Source organism: Eutrigla gurnardus, assembly GCF_963514095.1.
Source record: "Eutrigla gurnardus genome assembly, chromosome: 2".
Classification (NCBI taxonomy): Eukaryota; Metazoa; Chordata; class Actinopteri; order Perciformes; family Triglidae; genus Eutrigla; species Eutrigla gurnardus.
The window spans coordinates 23,299,096-23,320,492 of record NC_139916.1 but is presented as its reverse complement, the minus strand read 5'-3'; the positions used below and the strand labels follow the sequence as shown (position 1 = coordinate 23,320,492).

At 41.6% G+C, this 21,397-nt stretch overlaps 1 protein-coding gene across 2 annotated transcripts in view; it reads right to left on the bottom strand.

Moving 5' to 3' along the window:
* The window catches only part of LOC311027009 (integrin alpha-5-like), a 44,342-nt gene that overhangs the window by 19,731 nt on the left and 3,214 nt on the right, over positions 1-21,397 (bottom strand). Inside the window, exons 2-18 of one of the 2 annotated variants that reach the window (XM_084030756.1) lie at positions 17,396-17,520; positions 14,909-15,009; positions 13,516-13,639; positions 11,948-12,009; positions 11,811-11,856; positions 11,494-11,619; positions 10,868-10,912; positions 10,558-10,601; positions 10,400-10,456; positions 6,354-6,406; positions 5,589-5,797; positions 4,726-4,917; positions 4,593-4,638; positions 4,389-4,502; positions 2,044-2,099; positions 1,480-1,637; positions 122-259 (exon numbers count right to left, since the gene is read on the bottom strand). In XM_084030756.1, coding sequence (XP_083886882.1) covers positions 122-259; positions 1,480-1,637; positions 2,044-2,099; positions 4,389-4,502; positions 4,593-4,638; positions 4,726-4,917; positions 5,589-5,797; positions 6,354-6,406; positions 10,400-10,456; positions 10,558-10,601; positions 10,868-10,912; positions 11,494-11,619; positions 11,811-11,856; positions 11,948-12,009; positions 13,516-13,639; positions 14,909-15,009; positions 17,396-17,520 — 1,696 coding nt within the window. The remainder of the gene's footprint in view (positions 1-121; positions 260-1,479; positions 1,638-2,043; positions 2,100-4,388; positions 4,503-4,592; positions 4,639-4,725; positions 4,918-5,588; positions 5,798-6,353; positions 6,407-10,399; positions 10,457-10,557; positions 10,602-10,867; positions 10,913-11,493; positions 11,620-11,810; positions 11,857-11,947; positions 12,010-13,515; positions 13,640-14,908; positions 15,010-17,395; positions 17,521-21,397) is intronic. The other variant, XM_084030757.1, reaches the window with a different exon arrangement.

Sequence of the window (21,397 nt, the reverse complement as noted above, 5' to 3'; positions counted from 1 at the left end):
GTCCTCACTGCGTTTTGGGTGAATTGACTTTCATGTGATCAAGCACCGATTTCAATCTGATCACCCAAATTGTAATGCAAGGTGTAAAGGGGGTATTTGTATCATGGGTTAATATACATACCTTCTGCTCTATATGCTGTTCTGTCTCATAATTCAGGATTGGTCTGAGGCCATGCTGGTCCACTGGGACATGAGGATCCAGACTGAAGTTAAGGCTGATGAAAATAGGAGAGAGTTTATCCCGAAACTCCTGTTCACCCTGCAACAGAGAAAGATGAAACTACGTGAGTAACTGACACCATGTGTCGTCTGTTGCCTGCAAAGAATGGATTAACCTTCGTCCGGTGTATTATTGTCAATATTCTGAATCAAGCTGGTACTTCCCATGAAGGGCATAAGATGTTTAGAAATATGTCGTCGGTGTGGGAATTCTCCTGCTTTTTAGTGCCGATTATTGTGAAACCCTCCTCCAAGTAAATGTCAGAGAAAAAAAAGTTGTCACATTATACAGAATCAAGAGCAGATGTTACAGCAACTATTGGCCTAAACGCAGGATTTAGTCTGTTTTAAGTTTCTCTGAGATGTGACTTGAATTCTGTTAAACCAGCCACAGTGACATGGCCCCTTTAAAGAAGGAAGAACTGGTGTACAAACAGATACGTGTTGACTGGCAGTTTCCATTAGAACCATCTCTTATCCTGTCGAAGTGCAAATTGCTCAGATCATTATGCCCTGACAATGAACGTCTACACATACGACTTAAGTGTTTTTAGCAGGCATTCACTTTGATCAGGCTGCCGCTGAGTGATGAGAAGATTGTTACTGTACCAGTTTCACCTCAAATAGCACTTCAAACGGCAACTTCAAGCTCTGTGTCTTAGGAAATGACTTTAACCTCCGCCCTACCGGCGACTTAATTGCCTTCACCTGGTGCTGCAGGTGCAACACAGCCTCTGGTTAGATGCCTCCACTGAAAACCAGAAGCAGAAAATTTGGCCTGACTGGCCTGAGAAATAATTACTTTTACGTTCAAGAATGATTTCATCTGCATGTGGCAGGATACATTTTGGCATATTTGAGAGACTGATGCTGTGACACAGGATGGGATGATATATAGACGCTTACAATATTTACAATAAGAATTACCATTATCAGGATAATGGTAATTGTCGTCATGAGTTACTTGAAAAAGCTGTTTAATGGTGTTAATGGTAGAAAATAGAGGCTGTGTAAAAATACAGGACACAAAAATACAATTTAAAGAATGTGTTTATGCTTTTTTTAAATGAAGGGATATATTTTGATTTATGATCCTTTTATTTAAGATTATTTGAATGCTTTTTGACTAAAACGCAATACAGATATTAGTTTCATAACTAAATGGAAAGTGATCCCAGTTTGTTTAGTGCTATTTTAACAGTTTTAAGTATATTTTGATGATTATCAGGATAATTATATGGCCAGCATAATTTGACTGACCCTCAGATAGATCTTGGCGTCGTGGCATACGCGTTCTCCGTTGGCAACGCTGACGCTCTTCAGCAAACTGGGCTGCTGGCTGTCCAGGAACAGAGTCCTCCTGATGGACTCCTTCTGGTTCTGCTTCTCACTGTCCAACTGAACCTCCACCACAAAGCCTTGGAAATACACACATGCAAAGACACACTGTAAGAAAACAGCCAACGTGTGCGGCGTCTGTACATCTACGTGGCTGTACTAAACACGGAAATGTATGTAAATGTAGGCAGATACAAATGCATATCTGCCACATGCAAATGCTTTCTTTAAAGAATACGGAAAGAGAGCATTGCTGAAGCCTGCATGCAGCGCACACAGACAATACACACTTGAAGTAAACACACACACACTTTTCTAAACTGCCGGAGCCCACCAAGTTACCCCGTGTTTACATGATTGTTCTTTTATCTTGATCTTAACTGCCAAATTGACCACAGTGAAGTCCGGCATACTTGTGGCTACACAAAGAAAGCAAGGTAATAGGGACCATATGTGTGTGTGTGTGTGTGTGTGTGTGTGTCTCACCTAAATGAGAGGGGAGGTGCTTCCCATGAGCCAGCAGGCAGAAACCAACGCTGACACTGGAGGTTGAACACAGACAGAAATATGGAGGGAAAAAACGTGAGCATTGAGCTTATACAGATGTGTTTACACAGATTGAGGTACTTCTGTACAGCCTATCCCTTTTCATCTAAATGTATAGTTAAAATACAATGTTTGATACGATATAGTAGTTATAGTCTGCCATTTCCAGGTGTATTCACAGGACAACAATGTATCATCCAGAGTTATTTTTTGTTATGTTCACACTGATATCCGTCAAAATGTTTACTGTCTAAAGTTCATCTGCGAACACGTTCCACACATGCGCACTAAAAAACAAGACCCGACTTCACAACAGCTAAAAACCTAGAATGACCAGCTAGCTGTAGTATGCCACCGCAAACCAGTCCTTTGGATTTCTGTCCAAAAGGTCATCACTTCCTATCAGACATTTGTGTGAAATTGTCATAATTAGCATATGAAGTCTTGAGTTATGGACAAAAAAAAAACATGTTTTGTGAGGTCACAGTGACCTTTGACATGTCAATTGTAATCAGTTCAACCTTGAGTGCAAAGAGAAGTTTGGTGACAATGACCTTCGACCACAAAAATGAAAGAAGTTCATCTTTAAGTCAATGTGGACGTTTGTGCCAGGCGTCCCTGAGATATCACGTTCATTATGCTCTCGGCCACAGCTCTCATCGGCATGGAGGCATAAAAATGTAATTGCTATGTGTGAGCTCTTAACAAAAATGATACCATGGCTGGAGAAAATATTACAGCGTCAGAGACGGCATGCCCATTAAGCACTATAAGCCGTTGCTTTGGGCCTCCTGATCACATTTTCTTTTTAAATTAACAAGACAAAAATTAAAACAAAGTAACAAAATCCTTCAGACATTATGTGCTATTTTTTCAGTAAGCTCAGAGAAAATTGACAATTAAGGTAGGCTAAGTAAATAATTTATTGTCCCCTATGTGATAAACACCATTCAGATTAACATTCATACAGTTAAAGGGTTTAACTGTAGTCTAAAGAAAGTGTTGCTGCTGACAGGTGTCGCTTTAAAGCTATTGGAAAAAAGATGACATTGCAATATTTCTTTTTCTGCAATATATATTGCAATATGACAAAATACAAGAATTTCCACCCTTTCTGGGAACATTTTAAAGAGTAATGTGTCAATTTGATGCACTTTGACAGCTAAAGTAAGCTAGAGTCTAGATCTATAAACAATGTTGTGCTCTAGTAAAAAAATAAATAAAATGGAGAGGACATTCCCACACAGAGCTACCGGTGTAAAAGTAACAAAATAGAAATATCTAAAGTTAATCATGAAACTGTGGTGGGCCTGTGATACCTCATTTATCACAAATACTGGAAAAGTCATGGAAAATGAGCAACATGCCAGTTTCTTTTTCGTGTCAAGCTGCAAAATAGTTAGCGTGACGTGTTTGGTTCAGTTGGGACGCCCGAAAGTCTAGGACCTGCACTGCATACAGCCAACGTAACATTGCTGTACCACAAGCACATGACTTTTGACCTGAAATCTAAAGGATTACAACTATATAGTACTATAGTATAGTATCAAATGCTTGAAAAATGTCACACGGGTAAATGTGTGTGTTGGTATTAATGCTCACATAAAGGGAGGGTTCACCACATGGGCTGTGTAGGGAGTCTCGTTAATGACAAACAGCATCTCATTCATTTCCACACAGTTACAATCCTTTTCCAACCTTTTCAACGTCAATAACTGCACTCAACACTCTCTCTCTCTCCACCGTTTGGTCTTTCCACTTACTCCACCTTTCTCCCACTTCCTTCCTCTTCTCCCTTCGTCTTCGTTTTGTCGCCACGGCAGCAAAAACACCAACAAACACGAAAACAAGACTTGCTCAAATCAACCGACGGGGCAGACACTAAAATGCCAGCCGAGTTTGGCAGCTTCCTCTCACGGCAGTCTAAATATGTTCCACATTTAAACACGATGGTTAAAGTGATTTTGTGGAAAGAGCATCATTGAGATTGAAAGCGGGGTGATGCTTCCCTTTTTTCCTCCACTTGATCTAAAAATACTGACACTCGGACAGGAACTGGCAAACATGAAGTCATTTGACATTCTCGCGAGGTAAAGTTTGGAACCAAGATGTGTGTTTATAACATTTGCAAGACTTTCCATGTTCTGTCCTAGTCAGAGTACTTTCACTAAACTCTTAACCATTAAAGATAATGAGAAACGCTGTATAATGGATCAAATGGTTTATGATCTTCCTATTAAGATATAAGTGGAGCTGAACTTTTTTATAATAAAAGACGTTCATACCAAGACACAGCGATGGTTTCATTCGCCGTGATCAGCTCACAAGTCTTCTCCTCCTGGTTGAACATGGACGGCTGCACTGTAAGAGACGCACTGGCACTCACTATTGGCCGAGCCCTGATTGAAGAGACACACCACGAAAGAATAAGAATGAAGTGAAGGGCATTTCTTTTAGTTGCTACACTCCCATATGCTTATATAACGTACCTGTATAGCACCGCTTTATCAACCCCAAACGCACCAACAATCAGATCTGCAAGAAGAGGAAACAAATTCAGTGACGATGTCAGAGACGAGGATGAAGTGTTAACAGATGCTCGGTGGCAGAGGATTTTTATACCTGGATAGCCGTTTTGATCCAGATCGCTGTCGCCTCGCAGGGAAAATCCAAAACTGGCTGGGAAAGAGCTTGAAGCCCATTGGCCAGAGAGAGTCTGAGTGGGCGTGTCCATCAGTCCTCCAGTATGACCATTGTAAATCAGAACAAGTCCATGCTGCTCTTCGCCTCCATAGGGACAGCCAATAGCCACGTCTGCTTGCAAACACCAATAACACTATGTTAAACAACAACAGGTAGACTCGTGCTTCTGTTTTATCTCAATTTACTACTTTGGACTTTGGCGGAATGACGATTGAAGAAAACACAGACACTGTCTTCATCATTTTTTAGAAATTTATCAAATCTTAAAAGGCAAACCATTTTACTTTTTCAGTTTCTCCAATGAGAGGATATCCCATGCTTTTTATAATTGTATAACTTTCCATTATAGCTGCAAATGATGACTATTTTCATGGTTGATTAAACTGATCATTATTTTCTTGATTAACCTATCTTAATTAATACGTTTTGTCAATTAAATATCGGAAAATAGCAAGATTATATAATAGTGTATTAATTAACCAACCAACAGTATAAAATCCCAGAAAATATTACATTTTCTGTCTTGTATGACAAAGACAAGCAGTAAATCCTTTAAATTTTGATGTTGAAAAACGAAAAATTATTCAAGTATCAAGATAGTTGTAATTAATCATTTGTAGCTGTATGACATGGAAAAATAAAAGAAAATAACAATTAAACAATTTTAAACATCATAGCTCACTACAAGCTTAGACTTGAATGTTGGGACACTTAACACGTTCATACAAACATTAGGTTTGAAAAGTATAAACAGTTCAATAAGTGGTATAATATAACTCTACCATTGAATCCATCCTGGTTGAGATCGCCCAGCGGAGCGACTGAGGTGCCGAACCGGCTGAAGGGCTGTTGACCCAGGAGGTGGGACTGGCTTGGCTCCAGCAGCAGAGGGCCTCTCTGGAGGTACACATACACCTTACCCAGCTCCTCCAGACGGCCATCAACCCCTCGGCGCATGAACATTGGTGCTCCCACCACCAGGTCGTCCAAACTGGGGGGGCAAGCAATGTCAGGAGTCAAATAATAGGGATGAAAACGGAAGGAGAAGAGCAACTACAAGACAAAGAGATATTTAAACCGAATTTCAGGGCCAAAATATCAGACCCTGCCACCAGCGTTTTTTCTCATTGCATAGCCAGGTTGCTGCAGTTCATTTGTGTGTCCACCATATAAAAAGGATCCCTACTGACTTTCCATTGGAATTGTTTTCGTGCTGAGTGACACAAAAAATAGACCCTGCATAATGTTCATGAAACCAGCAGATTGCTTTTTTTTTTGACGATTTCATGATTTGCCGTGAGAATGAGCTGTTTACCACACACACAAGCAAGTGAAACAGATGATAAATAGTCATTTCTAAACTTTAAAACATATTTTAATTGTGTGCCAGAATCAGGGAAGTGTAAAGGAGAACTTATCACTGAGAGGAACTAGAGACAGAATGAGAGTGCAGAGTATTTTGGGAAAATGACATATTAGAGAGTGACAGGGTGACTGGGCTGAAGCATTGGAAACTTCCAAGAACGTCACACTGTCCATCCACTCACCCGTCGCTGTTGATGTCGGTGGCAGCCACCGCGTAGCCGAAGTAGGACCCCATCTGGAACGCATTACAAACAAGACCCAGTTAGCCTGTAATCACACCACGGTGCATAGATCCCTTTCTTTTCTTTCATTTTCATTCGTCCTTTTGTACCCTCCACCACCCCCCGAAATCTTTCCTCTTCAATCTCTCAATCCCACAGTCCCCTGGGGTCTCTTCTTCTCCTTTTTCATGGAGCTCAGTGTTAGAGCTTCTGTAAGCTTAAGGGGAGGTAGGGGGTCTGGGGATCGAGGTCTCAAACTCCATTAAAACTACCGCAGAGAGAATACGCAAGGGGCTTGAGTTGTTCTGGTTTAATTTCATACACCATATGATAAATTAGAGTCACATTACATCCTCGGGTTACTCTCACTTCAAAGTGATTTGTAGCTCTGCAGAAAAGACTTCTGTGAATAACAAGACTGAATATTGGGGCTGACTTCCGGTATCGCACATGCAAAACAGCTCTTCGAACCATGAGTCCAACTGAGGCTCTGCACTGCTTTGCACTGAACTACGGCTCTCAGCAGGCTAAGAGAGGTTGCCCACAGATCAGTTGTCACAGTCAGGAGGTATATTGGAAGTAGCAGTTGTCAAGTAAAACATGTTGCTTGGGGGCATTGAAAACAAGTTGTAAACATGGTGTCGGGCGGGAAATCAACCCAAAATATAATAATAGTCTCATTGCGGAGAGAAATTCTGTATAGGTTCATCACTATAAGTGACCATTTTCACATTGTTATTTGATTATATCATTAAAATATTAATTATAGCCGTGTAAAGTAATTTTATCTGAAGCACTCAAGGAATTAATACAAACAGCCTAAAGGACAGAATCGGTTGTTTGCCACGACTACTTAGTTGGGTTTTAGAAAAGATCCTGGTTTATGTTAAACCCCCACAATGCTCTGAAACCCCCAGAGATGGAAAGCTGGTTTAAATAGAGGTCCCTTGGTATAAAGAGTATGGCATGGCAAGTTCCTGACTCCTGTTGTCTCATATTTATATTACCATCATAAGTATGCACTCGGCAATCTGGGCACAACTTGGCTTGTTAAGCAAATGAAACATGGCCGAACAGAGAAAATAACGTTCACTGGCATAACAGATGACAAAATGGGAGGTTTCATTCAACAAACAAACAGCCCTCTTGCACAAATCCCCACCGGTGTGTTTTTGCAGCTGACTTTGTCTACACAGTCCAGACTCCCACAGAGGGACCAGCATTCACCCACAGAGAGCAGAGAGTCCATTAGCCTGCAGTTTACCTCAGATCACTCTCACTGTGTCTTAACAGTTTACTCAGCGCCCTTCGCCCTGAGACTGACACCTCCGAGCACTCACTGATGACCTCCCACACTGAAGACACACACACTTCCGCGTGTGTGTGGTCACATGCTCATCTTGCAATACCTCCACAATGAAGCCTCGTTAAATATAAAAAGTAGACAATGAGTCAGTCTCCTATGATGGAGCTGGCATGTCCCAAACCAAAAGATAGGTTCACATGTTTTCATTTATCTCAAAACAATATTTGAATGTACATTAGAAGAGTTCTTTTGTCACCATAATCGTTCCTCCTGTCAATGCTGACTGTGAAGAAGACACTATAAGTGATGGTGGACAAAATCCACAGTCCTCAATTTATGTAAAAATACATTTTAAAGTTGAACCAAAGAACACATAGTGCACACATAGTAAATGTGTCAAACTGCAATGGAAACACACTGTGGATAAATCCTGACCTACATGAGGCATGTGACTTGAACTCGATGCTTCTGCTCCAAGGAGATGAGAATGGGTGGCTGATGAGATATGTGTGCAGCAATGAGGAGACATAAGCTTCTTCAAATGAACACACGAAACTTGTGTTAATTTTGGCAGCAATTTTTAATTTTACTTTTAGTCTTAGTCATGTGTCAAATGTGCTTTGTATTTTTTTTATCATATTTAGTCACCTTCATCCTTTTGTTGTTTCGTCAAGTTTTAGTCAACTACAGGTCTGAGCATTTTAGTCTTATTTTAGTCTCATCTTAGTCTTTTTTGTTTAGTCTTGATTGAGTGTGATGATGGCTATAAAGGACCAATAAACCTAGCAGCAACATCAGTGTTTTTTAATTCCCAGAGTCATCATATCATCATATAAAGCCTCTTTACATTCACTCAGAGAAAGACACAGAGAAACACAGGTGCTCAAACTCACATGTTTACGTAATATGTTTTTAGCTCAAGTTAAAAGTTAAAAGGGCCACATGCTGCTAATTCAGCTAGTGCTAACTTATCAGCGCGAGTTAGGTAAAGTTAATGCTATCTATGTAACATGAGCCACTCAATAAATCGCTCGTTTTCATCTCTTTCCCCAGACAGGATCCTTCACAACAATTTTAGCATAGCCCACCAAGACCCTGTCACCCCATTGTTCCATTAAAAACTCCTGTCGTGTCCACAGCTACTACCACCAAACCAAAACAACGTCTAATGTCACGGATACTTCAGCCGCGCAACAGGAAACGGAAATGCAACAACAATAAGAAAATCAATTATTCTAAAAGTTATAATTATTTCCTCTACATTTTGTCTCGTCTTTTTTAGTCAACAACATTGCATGTATTATTTAGTCATGTTAGTGTCACATGATCTCGTCTCGTTTTCGTCAGGGAAATAAGCTTCATTGACAACCTTATTTAGTCACAGTTTTCGGTGACGAAATTAACACTACATGAAACTAAGAGAAATTACATACATCGTGTTTTTCTACATTGTTTTAAGTGTTTGACTGGTACTGTTTAAATTGCATCATCTCATAGCGTCCTCTTCTTCTACAATGTTTAAATGGCGCCCAACGAGAGATTCAGCGCCACCAACTGTTTGTCTTTACGTGTCCAACTGCTAATATTCACGTGACAGAGCATGATAATGTACGTTAACCAGAGACAATCTTGCGATGAGATCACACTAGCCACGATGCCAAAGCAGACCAGGAGCATGAAGCACCCACTTCCTACCCGCTACTAACACTAGCCTCTCAGTCTGTGTGTGAGTCATCGTGGCTAAATGTAGTCCTGGAGACACCTACTGTAGCAGGAACTACCACAGAGGAGGCTTTGAGCACTTTGCAATAATTACTTAGTCATTTGGTGTTTATACATCCATCTAGTGGAAGATGCCGTCATGAAGCTTTACAGGTGTATAGTTGAGATCAAAATGAAGGCGCCCTACAAGTCATTCATACTAGTACTAGACACGACCTTGCGATGAAGGAAGGGGGGGCACTTCCTACCCTCCTACTTTGTGGTGCCATTGCTCGTACCACACCCATCTTTTAACCGATGTCAACAACACATCTGCAAAAATTCATGACTGCATCTTGCACGGATGTGACACTATCGTGGTAACAAAATGTGGTGCACACAAACACACACACACACACACACACACACTCACAAGGTGAAAACAAAACAAACATGTAATTAAATGTATTATTATTAAAACCAGCGTCGCTGTCGTGGCTGGGAAATACTGTAACTTTAAAAGACTCCCACTTTATTTGACTAACTCATGTTATTGGAGCCTCGGTTTCAGATGAACTGAAAAAAACTAATTTGAGTTACAGTGTGGGAGTGGGTGTTAGTGACACTTTGTTTTAAAAATATTGATGAATCATCTGTGGGTTATATTTTAAGAAACACGACTAAAAGCTCAGCTACTGTCTGACTGAGAAATGCTGTCACTCGAACGTCCCACTTCGAAAAGCACATGCTGAATCAATAGAGTGACAACACAAACACCATTCCGGTCGGCTGTTTCTGGGTTTGATTTACAGCTTTTAAAAGCCTTGAGCAGTGCATACTGTAAGCCAGACCTCTGACCTCAGCATAGGCCTCCTCTCCACAGGGCAAATTCCTTCATCTCCAGCGCTCCTTTGCACATGCCACTTTAAATGTGTACCCACATGATGAAAATAGGAGCCAGGCTATTACAGAAAATCCCCCCAGCCAGATGTGCACATACCTGCTCCCCTGTCAAGTTGAGCAGAGACTTCAGATCCCTTCCATCTAATATTGACACCTATAGTGAGATGAATAATGTCATTATCTGGATATACTGCGTGAATACATGACCTTTTGCACTGTAAAATGGTTTAAAATTAAAAAGCGGGAACTCCTTACGACACCATACAGCATGAGTCCTTTTGGAACTCCTGTGATGAAATCTGCAAGAAGTGAAGCAAGGGGCAAAAGGTCACTATGGGCATTTCAAAACAACACTGATATCTAAGAAGGGTTGTCACAAAGCAACAAAAACAAAGACATGTATACTATCTTTGGGTCTCTAAATGCTTCCTGACAGATGAGATAATCCATTTGCATCATGTTGAGACTGAGCAGTTAAATATTTGACAGAGCTTGGTGTGGAGGTCAGCGAACCCTCAACGCAGTCATGCATTCTGGTTCTCTGTACCGTAAATATGACCCTCACCTTCATCGTCATCCCCACTGAACTCGCCACCAGCCACAGAGTAACCTGCAGGAGAAATCAAGAGAGTGTGAATGAGAGAGAAAAGCTGAGGTTGGAAGCTGTGTCACTGAAATTACAAGTTGAATCTGTTTAAACTTGGAGTGGGTTAAAACGATCATTTATTATTTATTAGAAGTAATAACAACATGTGGCATTTGTGCATTTTTGTGTGTGTGTGTGTGTGTGTGTGTGTGTGTGTGTGTGTGTGTGTGTGTGTGTCTTGTATCATCATTTGATCACATCAACAAGGGGTCCCTAATGCTGCGTTCATACGCTAAAAGCAACATTTTTGTGGGGCTCGACTGCATACAAAGTCAATGCAAGGACAACAGGAGATGAAAATGGGCGGGGCTAGTTCACGTCGAGCGGGTTGAAATTTCAGCTCAAGTGACAAATTAGCGTGAATCTATCAGCGGTGAGATTGTCCTCCTGTTGTCCTGATGTAAGCAGCATTAAACGTAAATGTTACAGTCTGACAAAATAGGCAACAGTAGTGTAAAGTAGGGTTTGTCATATCAGTAGCAGTCCTGTTAATATAGTGGTAATAATACATCTCATTTCAGTAATGCTACTTGACTCTTCCTCACCCAGGTAGCTGTCGTCGTAGCTGCCCTGCACCTGTCGTGTCTGAATCTGCCCGGCGACTGACAGCAGAAAGTACGAGGGGTAGTAGGCCTTAACAATCTCCTCTGTGGTGGCTGAGATCAGCTGGCCTACGGGAGGATGTGTAACAAAGGGTCAAAAGGTCAGAGGTTAAAATGAGACATGGGACTTTTGAACTCTGGCTCCTGAGTTGTCCGAAGAAAAATATGACGGATTGATTTTTATGACTCATTCAATGGACGAATCCATTGGCAGATATCCTTCTCAAGATCGCTGCTGTTTCACATTCTTGTGAGCTCACCTTGCCAGTAAAAGCTGCCTGGTCCTCCAAGCACAACCCTGCCATCCTGTAACACACAATACGTCACCAGAGCTGAGGAGTCTTCGTCAGTATGACAAGTATATGATTATGTAGAAACCAGCAAATATTTCTCTTACCTTGGTGAAATCTGCACTAAATCCCCCCTGACAGTAGCCCTGTCCAACAGGTCCATGTCTTTCTGCAAGGAACAGCACCAAACAGGGAAACAATAATAATTTGTTCTTTTGAGGGCGTAATACTTAAGTGTAATATTTTTCACATTTCAACTGTCCACTGACCCAAAACAACACAGTGGGCCCTAGTTTCGTGGCGCAGCGCAGGGCGGCGCAGGGTGGTGGAGCCGTCGTAATGCAAGTTTCGACCCGCGCAGCCTTGCGCACGGTCAGTTTGGCAGTTTGGTGGATCGCCTGCGCCAAGATGGGTGTGGCGGCGCAGCAGGGGGAGGCGTCACAGATTCAGCTTGGCGTAGCGGAAGTTTCGTGGCAAAAAGCCTCGCCGAGACTTCTCCGAAAGCCCGCCAGCTCCAACCTGGTATACTCTCAGCGCAAGGCGCAAATAAAGTCCATTCATTCAAGGCGAATCACAGCTGGCGGAGTGGAAGTTTGGCTGACGGCGCGCAGTGCGCACACGTCACCGAGACCTCACAGGCAGGTTTCCACAGTTCCAGGCACATTTAAATGCAAGAAATATTCACAACAAACACTATTTAATGCAACTAATTGAATCAACACGTGAATTTATATCTATATAGATTGTCCAGTCACATCTGACGTCAGATCAAAGGTGGATGGCACGCGTAACGGAAACTCAGCCTCTCGGACCAAAACATCTCCCTCTCTCTCTCCTGTTTTTTATAATATGGGCATTGTTATTATTATGATACGCGCGCACAGCGCGTGATGCGCGTGGTGGGAGCGGCGGCGCTGCTTCTGTCATCGGGTTGTCAAGTGACGGATCTTGCACGGAACCTCCCCTAACGCATTAAAGGAGAGGAGAGGAGCTCATTTGATTGGTGAAGATCTGAATCGGCTGTGTTAATCCCAGTCCAAGCCTCGTCTCCTCCCCGTCTCCCACTCACGCCTTCTTCTCCTCCCTCTTTCCCACTTGCGCCGGTGGGCGAGACGTGATGTGTGCCTGCGCTAGCCTGCACGGTGCACGAAACTTGCAAAGTCCAGGCGGACACAACCCGTCGGCGTGGCGCAGGTGCGCTGAAAGCTGACTGCGCCTGGTCTACGAAACTGGCCCAGTGTGTCAAACTGGCAACATTTATAGTCGAGCTGAAACATCATTTCAAGAGTATCTAGCTTCCGTGACATGTTTCTGAGTGAAACAGCATAGAGAGGTGGGACAAAATGTTGGGAGGAATTTGATTTGATTTGATTTGAAGAACCGCGCATGACTTTCTCTAGCTCTGTGCAGCGCTAAAGTTGCAGATTGATTGATTGATGGAAGTCATGATATTATTTGTCGAAATTGGTTGGTACTTTTTGTCATGTAAGTAGACAAAAAGGTCGAACAAACCAACAAAGTTATCAGCTATCATCAATCACCTAAACATCAAAATATTTTTCTCAGTAGGTGGCGACCAAAGCAGAGCTAAAAGGGGATTTAATAAATGTCTTACATGGATGACGTGGACAGAAACATCATGACACGGAGGTTGACTATCATTGCAGTAACTCACCTGTTCGGCAGGGAGCATACTCCACAAAGGTTTTGAGACCGTCTACAGAGAGGTAGCAGGTTCCTGTGACATCGGCGAAGGGAGCGTCGTGTTCGGTCCTCCAGTAATACCTGGGAGCACAAGCCTGGCAAGCACAGAGACACAACTCAGTGACAAAAGTACATGGCCGCGTTTTATATTTCATAAAATCAAATCAAACAGCCATTATGCAAACACAGCTTAGCAACTGTAACTACACACAGAAAGTCTGAGGGTCTTCAAAACGACGGGAAAGAAATGAAACTCTGTATCACTTAACATTTGAAGGATGGTGTCATTTTCTGGCCAAAACCAGACACCCAAGAGCAAGTTCTGGATAAAACAAAATGTGCTGAGAAGTATGTGCGTCCATGGCCAAAGTTTTACTTGACATTAGCCAACAAAAGTGTGTGGTTGTTAGAAATAGCATCGCTCAGGAATGTCTCAAAGTCTCTAATAAATGGTCGCTATACAATAGCCAACTTTTGAAGCAGCAGCTGTATGCTGCTCTCTATTTCATTTGCAGAAACATATTTGCCGTACTCATGGTTTAAGGCTCATTTTGCAAGCCTTCATACTTGAAAAAGTGAAGCATATCATTTGAAAATACTTAATAAGGAAACCTTCAGAACAATACCGTTGCTTAATTTTGGAGATTGTTGGCTTCGGCCAAAGTATGTGGCCACTGAATTAGGGACACACCTATTGTCTTCTACATGAATTATCAGCTAGCGAGGATGCTAATGTTTAACTGGGACCTATACGTTTCTGCTGTTTTTGCATCCAGCTAAGTTAGCATGATATCATGAATATAGCAATTATCGGTACAGTTAGCATTCATCGTTCTCCAATCTCGAAAACCGATTAGTCTATCGGTCTGACGAAAGTTCAGTTTTACCCCGTGGAGGAGAGATACCACGGTGTGCTATTTATTTATTTGTTGTAGTTCATTTTAAATTTCCCGGAGTCATGTTGCTGGGGCAACAGCTAATATATCTGTGGTTCTGGTGTAGCCAGCATATATTCAGATACATAATAGAAGCAAAATGGCAATGCTAGTCTATCATACAACATTGGTTAGAGTGGAGATATTTGTCAAGATACTGTTGTCATAGAAACATTTTTAAAAGGTGCTCAGAGATTGGGATGAAGCCTTCCCCAACAGGCTGTGGCTGCTTTTCAGCCAGGAAAAGGCCCTATGTGGACACATAATAGTGTAATAAATGTTGTCTTTTACTTATTTAGAGAGGGAAACCATTTTTTTTGTCTTTGTTGCATATTCAATTGATTATTCTAATAATTAAAAATAATGAATAAATAACGGAGTATATGATATGATTTATTTCTGTTTTAGAAGGTGAAAGAGCACGCTTACCAGGATGTTGTTACCATGGGAACGCACAGTAGCTCCAAACCACTGATGGGACTTGAACTCAACCTGAGTGTTCACATCATTTATATAAAAATATCGATCACCTAGAAGAACACGGAACAAAAGAACACATTTAAGAGCACATTGACACAGACTTTCATGCAGCTTCTTACTAAATAACTTTATCACTGCTACTTCCCTCAGAAACTTCAGAGATGTCAGGAGTTGCTATTTTAACTTAGACAAAGATCTCTCTGTCATCAGTGTTTGATTTCTGTGCTGTCAGGGCTTCATTTGAGAGTGTTCCCCACATGTTCTTGGCTTTTTACATGGATATTTTATGGCCTTGTTCCCTGGGTCTGCAGTCTTAATCCATCCTTCATGCTACGGCAGACATCAAACAGCTCAAAGGGACTTGGACCTTGTTGTTACTGTAACCCAAACGGCTGTACTTCATTGTCAGGATCTGTTTTAAGAAGAGGCCCGGGTAGCAAGAAGGCAACGCGCATGAGATGAGGGACGGGGTAGTGGAGTGTTAGAGGTGTGTGTGTGTGTGTGTGTGTGTGTGTGTGTGTGTGTGTGTGTGTGTGTGTGTGTGTGTGTGTGCGTGTAGTTTTCAGCAGCATTTTGAACAACAACATAGGAAAAATAAGTCATATGTCTTCCTGTATAGCTATTCCTTGTCAACAAATCAGTTGAGCCAGGTTGCCCTGTGTCCTAGGTATACTGTAATCTAACGTTCCCGACTTGGAAATAATGCTCACATCCTGATCCAAGATCCAAGTACTTAATATAGGTTTTGATTTTCCGTGTGTGCTGTCAGACTCTAATTTCTTCCACATGTAGAAGAAATGTTTTGTCACACCTACAGTAAAAAATGTTCTGCCATTCAGCATACTTGAAAAGTCATCAAACAAAACCTGATGCCTTAAATCACACTTAAACGTGCCTGTAAGTGCGTAAGCTCATGCAGTATATTTTCTAATATATGAGCCTGCTGTCTGTAGGAGAGTGGTGACATTAAACTCTCCTGGCTGCACCTCAGTGTGCCTGTTTGTTAACCGAGTCTGGGTTGTGTCCTCAAACACACCATGAATCCTGAGGCGAGTAATGGGAAACGCAAGACTACTAACATGGATGGATTACTGTATGGGGCACAGCCCTATGGGCAAAGTGTCAGGGCCCCCCTGGCCTTCACCTACAGAATGTCTTTTGACCAGGACACCTACCAACCAGGACGAAACTCAAAATGACCAAGAAATGAAGATAAGAAACAACTTCAATGATACATAAAACAAGAATAAATAGACACCAAACAAACAACGGCAAAGAGAGACAAAATTACCAAAAAGAGACGACAACAAAAAAGACCACAAAAAGACAACACGACTACAGAGACACAAAGAGACACAAAGAGACACAAAATTACAACAAAGAGACACAAAGAAACTGCAAAGAGTCACACAGTGACAACAAAGAGACCAATTAACTACAAAGAGTCACAAGTTGATCTCAATATGACAAAATAACTACAAGGAGAAACAAAATGACAACAAAGAGACACAATGATGATGCAAAGACACAAAATGATGACACAAAGACACAAATTGACTACAAAGAGACACAAAACAACTACAAAGAGACACAAAACAACCACAAAGACAGATATATTGTGTGTCTGTATGAACATAAGTGAGTTTTTTTCTTGGCTGTGTCCCGTTTCAGAGTCTGTCTGCAGAGTCTGTTAAACAGTTTGAAGGTGTGTATTTATGTACACAGAGTTTACATCGTCGCGGCCCTCAGTCTGTGTAAACCACCCTTCTATATCAGCATGAAAGACCGTACGATAAACTCGACCCTGTGATCCTCAAACGGTGGTCCTTATCGCTTCCTGCATTTCTGATGGAGGAGATTATTTTGCTGGCAGAGCTGGGGGCAGCCCTGGGTCCTCTGGGGTCCTTGTCCCTATAATGACTCTGCCCTAATTAACGAGCGCTCACAACACTGGGCCCGAGTCAAGCAGGAAATTGTAGCTCTGTGAAAACACTGCAAAATACAGCTCCAGTCCCAGAATGGAGACCTTAGTGAGGAGTGGCGAGGAGGAAAGTCACCATGACAACACCGGAGAGACATGAAAGGCTGGTTTCAATCACATAAGAGCAGCGATTAGCAGTTGTAAGATGGCAGGGAGTCACACTCCTGACCTCAGGGACATTTACACTCGGGATGCTACCTACAGCTTCTCCATGCCACTTTTATGGCTGCTGAGAGTTTACTGTGCAGCCCTGTCTCACCTGTTTAACAGTGCCGTCAGGGGGAAGTGACATTTTTATATCCTGGAACAATGTTGGCTACCAACTACTGCTGTGATTACGATGTAGGGAAAATCCTCTCCCTTGGATTTTGAATATTGAGCCTGAGTTTTCACAGATCACGTTTTTATCTCACAAAGGGGCCGGCCATCAATTTCAATTTAACAAGACCCCCTACCTTGCTTGTCAAAGTGGATGGCGCTGCAGTTAGCTTGGCTCCAGGGGCACAAGTACACAGCTCCTCCTTCAGTGACGTTGGGTTGGCTGGTGTTGGCTTTCGGAGCGCCGATTAAAACACTGACACTGGACAGAAAGGAAAACAACATGTTACGTTGTGACAGACTGTGTCCAAGAAGGTCACACCAAGAAGATACAAGATTACACCGAGAAACATTTGTTTTGATCTACAATCATGTGCATTTGACTTATGAAATACAGTTTTGGCAGACACACGGCTGATGAAATAATGTGGCAACTGATTTTGAAGGGGAAAATTAGTCTGAAAGGCCCAAATGCAGTGGATTGTTATTATTCTAGAACCTTACAAATTTTCCCGACATATGACTAAACATCTCCTGGGTGTAGTTTCATAGTTACCGTAAATGAGACGGGTATCAATATTGTCATGTAATGCCTGGTTCAGATCCTAGCCCGGCAGCCATGTTGGCTCAGATTGGGAATGATGATCTGTTTCGCAGGCGATACTCAAACAATTAATTGTGTATAAAAGTAAATGATTATATCATAAATAAACAGAGCAAAAGAGGAAACATTGGTGCGGTGCTATTGCGAAATGGGGTAAACATTTATGTTACTATGACAACAACAGCCCTGCCTCTTAAATGTTTCCTCGAGGGACGATCACGACAGAGTGAAGAAAGGGGAAAAAAGCTGGCGAGGAATAGCAGAGGCACTTCAGCAACCGGGTGATTAGGGATGATATCACACATATGGCAAAAACGGCCAGTGATGACTCAGTCGTTATATCCACATCACTGATGATTATATATCAAAAATCTCATTGTGTAAATACTTTGTCAACACCCCAATAGTCAAATATACAATATTGTAGCAATACTGAAATCGAGGTATTTGGTAAGAAATATGGTGATATTTGATTTTCTCCATATCACCAATGCCTATTTGATCATAACTTAAATCATGACAGAGACAAAACCAAATTATGTTAGCCTGTAGAGAAACTACGCTACGACAACAATTGAGAATTAACATTAAGCACCACCGTAAAGATGCCGTACCAAGCCTGACTTCTCCCTAGCAGTTTCATACATACGTGCAAAGATCTGTTTACAGCTATTACCTCATGGCTGTACGTCCTTGATCCCTGTCATTATCACTGTTGGAGGTTTTCAAATGTTAGATACAGGAACAACCTATGTCCAGCATCGCTGCCCAGAAGGTTAAACATCTGTCTATAAGCAACAGTGCTATATTTTAATGTTCACATATTGTCACATCGAATTAAGCCAAAACTTCACCATGTGGTCAGAATTGCATCAAATCAAAATCAGTTGTTCGGTATTAATGTATGAAGAAAGAGGAAAGAATTATTCAGAAGAAAATAGCCATTTTCCCAATAAAAAGTAAATTTATGCAGAAAATAAGGTCTGGCATTTATATGCACCAATGTGGTTTTCTTTGAAGAAGACTTCTGAAAGTGTTTTCATTCATTAACGCAACATGTTGTAAACAGACATAGTTTCACCTCATAAAGTTGAGATAGCAGATGTTCACCAGCTAGTCTCTAACTGTGCCTGTGTCCTGTTTGGTGCTGAGCAGGTAGCGTACAATGGGTTCATCGGTGCTTCTCTGCTGCAAACAGCTGTGCACCGCTGCCGGAAACGAGGCTGACAAGAGCCGTGAAAGTGAACAGTAAATCTGTTGGCCGTTAAATAAAAAATAAAAATTAGCTGAAAGATGCTGGAAAAACTCAGTTGAGCTGACGGGCAGAACTGAGCACTTATCCTGAGTCAGTGCATTACCTCGAATAGATGGGGGTCGGCACGCCACCAGTTTGGAGTGATAGATGGGAGTAACACCACAAGAGCAAAGAAGTGTTTCAACCGCCTAAAAGAAAAGTCAGCTTAAACAATATCAGTTTAAGTGTAGGCTGTATTAAGCCAAAGTGTAAGCCAATGTATTTTCACAGCTTTACTTTGCCATCAAACAGCCCTTTCTGGCAGGGAACTGAAGGCACCAGGCTCCTTTGAAAAAACAGTAATTCTACCTCGTATAACATGGAAGTTGTTGGTCTCCCGACGCCTCAATCTGTGAGTTAGTTCACAGAAACATAACATAAACTGAGAGGTCAGTGCAGTGGTAGAACAGCAACTCCAATCTGGTTGCAAAGGTAAAATTACTGTCTTTGTCAAAGGAGTCTAACATTTTTGAGGTAAGCATTTCTTTACATGGTGAAAATCTGTTTTGCTGTTACCCCCGTCCAGAGCAGCACATTGCTTTGCTCCTGTGCTCGTACTCCTGTCTTGTTCTCCAAACTGGGGAGCGTGCCACCCACCATCTCTATTAGATCATACACGACTATAGATAAAGACAGCACCAACATCAAAAAATCCAAACTATCCCTATAGAGTTGCTACAATGTTGTCCTATCAAAAACGACTACTATAATTGGCTGAATGTTCACAAGTCATAGTAGGTCAACGTGAAATCTGAGTAGTAGTGCAAATATTGTAGCTCTTTTTAGCATACTGAATGTCAATCATTCATTGGAACTCCTTGTTTGGTTGGTTTTTGTTCAGTTTTACGCCAACGTCCAGTCAAAGATGTGATCATTTCAGTGTTTTTCTTGTGATGAACAGAGGTGAAAGCCAGATCTGCAACTGCACTACAAATACACGGTCCTGTAACAAACGTGTCATGTTTTTCATAAATGCACATCATAACTGTTATTTCGATGCTAACTACTGTACAATCTGCCATTTGGCAAGGAAAGTGGCATTTTTCTCACTATCTCCAAAATGTTTCAGCCTGGAAATGAATGGCAATAACATGCTAGAGAGAGAGAGAGATGAGTGAATAGCATGCATGCACTCCCACATTGCACACATTTACATGTGCAAGCTTTTAAGGTTTTCAGACTGTCCTGCTAGAAAGGCCTGGCCCAGGGCGAATGGCACAACTTAAGGCATTGGTGACTGATGACATTAGCAGAGATCAGACAGACTCTCCACTCCCCCCTATCCCCCCAAAATGTCTGGAGAGCACTGGAGGAATATTTACATGGCTGGATAATCTTTCCTTATAAACCACTCACTCCGCAACCACTCAGCCGACCGGGGTGCAGGCTTTCAATGGCCTCCTCTTACAAAGATTCCCCCTGTGATCGCTGCACGTGTGGATTTGTAAGAGTCAATTAAAAAGCACTTGTTATGAAAACTTAACAACCTCTCCACAACATGAGTGAATCAGCGGGATGATGGATGCTCCTAAAACCCGAAATAGGATTCCTTTCCTTTAACTCACGTTCAACGGGAACATCTGCAAACAGCAAAATGGCTTAGAGGCATGGTCAGGTCTGAGATGGAACATGTAATTTTTTACTAAAAGATTTATGAGCTCCAGTGAATGCATTTACATAGCCACAGTATTCTAATGGCAGCTCTTACTCAATTTAACTGTTCCTAGAGTCGTAATCTAGACCTTCTTTCTTTCAGAACTAATTTTCTCTAAAATGTTGAATAATTTTAGAAATCTAAGGATTTTCCAATGAAACATTTAATGGCTTAGGCTTCTTACCATGTATAGTCATATTAAACATTACACATTGCTTTATTTTCAGGAGCATAAGCCAAATAGATTTGGAACCACATGTTAATACAACCTTCCCACTACATCCATGAATGTCTGTGGAACCAGCAGAGCCTCTGCATGCAGCTATCCCTCTTCAGGTTACTCAAGATGTTATCTGGCTTGTTATAATAAACAGGATATGATGCTTATATGAGTCAGATCTCTTTTACAAATATGTTTTGTTTGGTTATCATGTAAATACATTCATTAACCTCATACATATGTGGGTGGCCCAAAAATAATCTGACATAATACTCAATTAGTGTGTTGTCTTGTCGTATTTTGGTCAAATGGGTAATGTTGGCTTAACCTACATTTAAGGTGCATTAAGGTATAAAATATCCACTCT